The sequence below is a fragment of the Saccostrea echinata genome, unplaced genomic scaffold, assembly GCF_033153115.1.
Source record: "Saccostrea echinata isolate AGI-Se365-2 ecotype Australia unplaced genomic scaffold, CSIRO_AGI_Sech_v1 ptg000037l, whole genome shotgun sequence".
Lineage (NCBI taxonomy): Eukaryota > Metazoa > Mollusca > Bivalvia > Ostreida > Ostreidae > Saccostrea > Saccostrea echinata.
The window spans coordinates 3515001-3516776 of NW_026889786.1; the positions used below are offsets into that span (position 1 = coordinate 3515001).

At 36.3% G+C, this 1776-nt stretch overlaps 1 protein-coding gene across 1 annotated transcript in view; it reads right to left on the reverse strand.

The window, feature by feature from the left end:
• The window catches only part of LOC133200209 (guanine nucleotide-binding protein subunit alpha-12-like), an 11994-nt gene extending 11478 nt beyond the window's left edge, over window positions 1–516 (reverse strand). Inside the window, exon 1 of the mRNA XM_061336015.1 lies at window positions 25–516. Coding sequence (XP_061191999.1) covers window positions 25–486 — 462 coding nt within the window. The 5' untranslated portion in view covers window positions 487–516. The remainder of the gene's footprint in view (window positions 1–24) is intronic.
• Between the last annotated feature and the right edge of the window lie 1260 nt (window positions 517–1776).

The following is a 1776-nucleotide window of genomic DNA, read 5'->3' on the forward strand; positions in this document are numbered from 1 at the left end:
CTCTAGCAAGGGAGAGCAACCTACCAATTGGAATTCCCTTCTTCTATCATACGCAGCTTGAATACCCTTATCCTGCCAAAGACTTCTCATCGGTTCTACATACTGCAAAAACGATGTCTCGTCCAGTTTTGTGGAAGTGTTGTAGCTAAAAACGAAGGCCCCATGCTTGGCATTTTCTTCGTCACCCCAGGGTATTCCTAGTTTTTCCCGGGCGTCTATTAGAACTCTCAGACCTTTTACTGCGTTACCGTATATCACACTTTTGAATTCCTTGATAGACTCTTCATCAAAGTCCTGCCCATGAATGATTCTCATTTGCTTTAAGAATGTACTTTTACCACTCTCACCTGCACCGAGCAAAAGAATTTTAATTGTCCGTCTAAATTGTGCCTTTTCCTTGGCGATGAGTCTGTCTATATCTTTACTTCGACTCTTCTGTTCTTTTTCCTGATCCGACATACAACAAGACATGACAATGTCGGCCATTTTGCCCTCATAACACACCCATGACGTCAAAAACACAAACTTCCGGTTCTTTTTAGGTCACATCTAGTTTCATTTTCACTTGCCTAGCGTGTTTTTACGAAATATTCGAGTGTACGTAACGGTATCTAAACTATTTGACTGTGCGTTAAGAGAATAAAAAGAAAATTGGAAGGGAAATGGGTCCAGTTGTTGACGTCAATCACCTCAACTAGCCTACTTTAAATTGGTAAACAGCAATCTAATATACGGCAGTGTCTATATGCACGACCGTCGTGTACTTACTTTTTCATCGGCTATTCGCACGACCGTCGTGTATATAATTTTTCAATGACTATTTGCACGACCGTCGTGTATATAATTTTTCAGTGACTATTTGCACAACCGTCGTGTATTGTATTTATTAATCAGCTGTTCGCACGACCATTATGTTTTACCATAGACCTAGTCCGAAATATCTGATGTTTTCCTGGCTTTTTTTTTTATTTCACGTGCCTGGCACGTAAAATATCAAAATCGTAAAAAAAATGTCAGGAAAACGTCAGATATTTCGGACTACCATAGACCTAAAACATAACACCAACTTAATGTCATTCATTGTTTCGCCCCCAGTTAAGTTCGGCACGCAGTGATTTAACTGATTTAAGCCTAGAAGCATTTTGGTAAGAAAACATCAAAAAATCTTTCTTTCATAATGTTAATTTATATGCTAAAGTGACATATAGGTCAAATGGGCCGGTCGGTGTAATGTAAATCTGTTTCTATTAGAACAAAATATTTACTTACTATTTTGGTAGGCTTGTGGTTTCACCATCCACCTCAATCTAGTCCGAAATATCTGATGTTTTCCAGGCTTTTCTTTTTTAACGATTTTTAAATTTGATGTGCCTGGAAAAGCACGTCAAATATCAAAATCTTCAAAAAAAAAAAAAAAAAAAAAAAAAAATCCTGGAAAACGTCAGATATTTCGGACTAGCCTCAACCCAAACCCCACCAAGTAAAAAAGAGCCATAGAACATTTGGTAAGCATTTTTCCCTACACTCTATTAGTGATTTCTTAAATACAGTTTTTAACCAAAATTTTGTCATACAACCTTAGTTTATACACGTGTAATCTCAAATTAAACAATAATGATATTCATATGTTAATAGTTCCCTTATATATTAATTATAAAAATCATCCAGTTTGTATGAAGTATGTAGTAAATATTGAGGTATCTACGTAAACGATGACAAACTGTTGACAAAGACCACCCGTAACCAGAAAAACAACATTTGAATGATTTTGTGTAT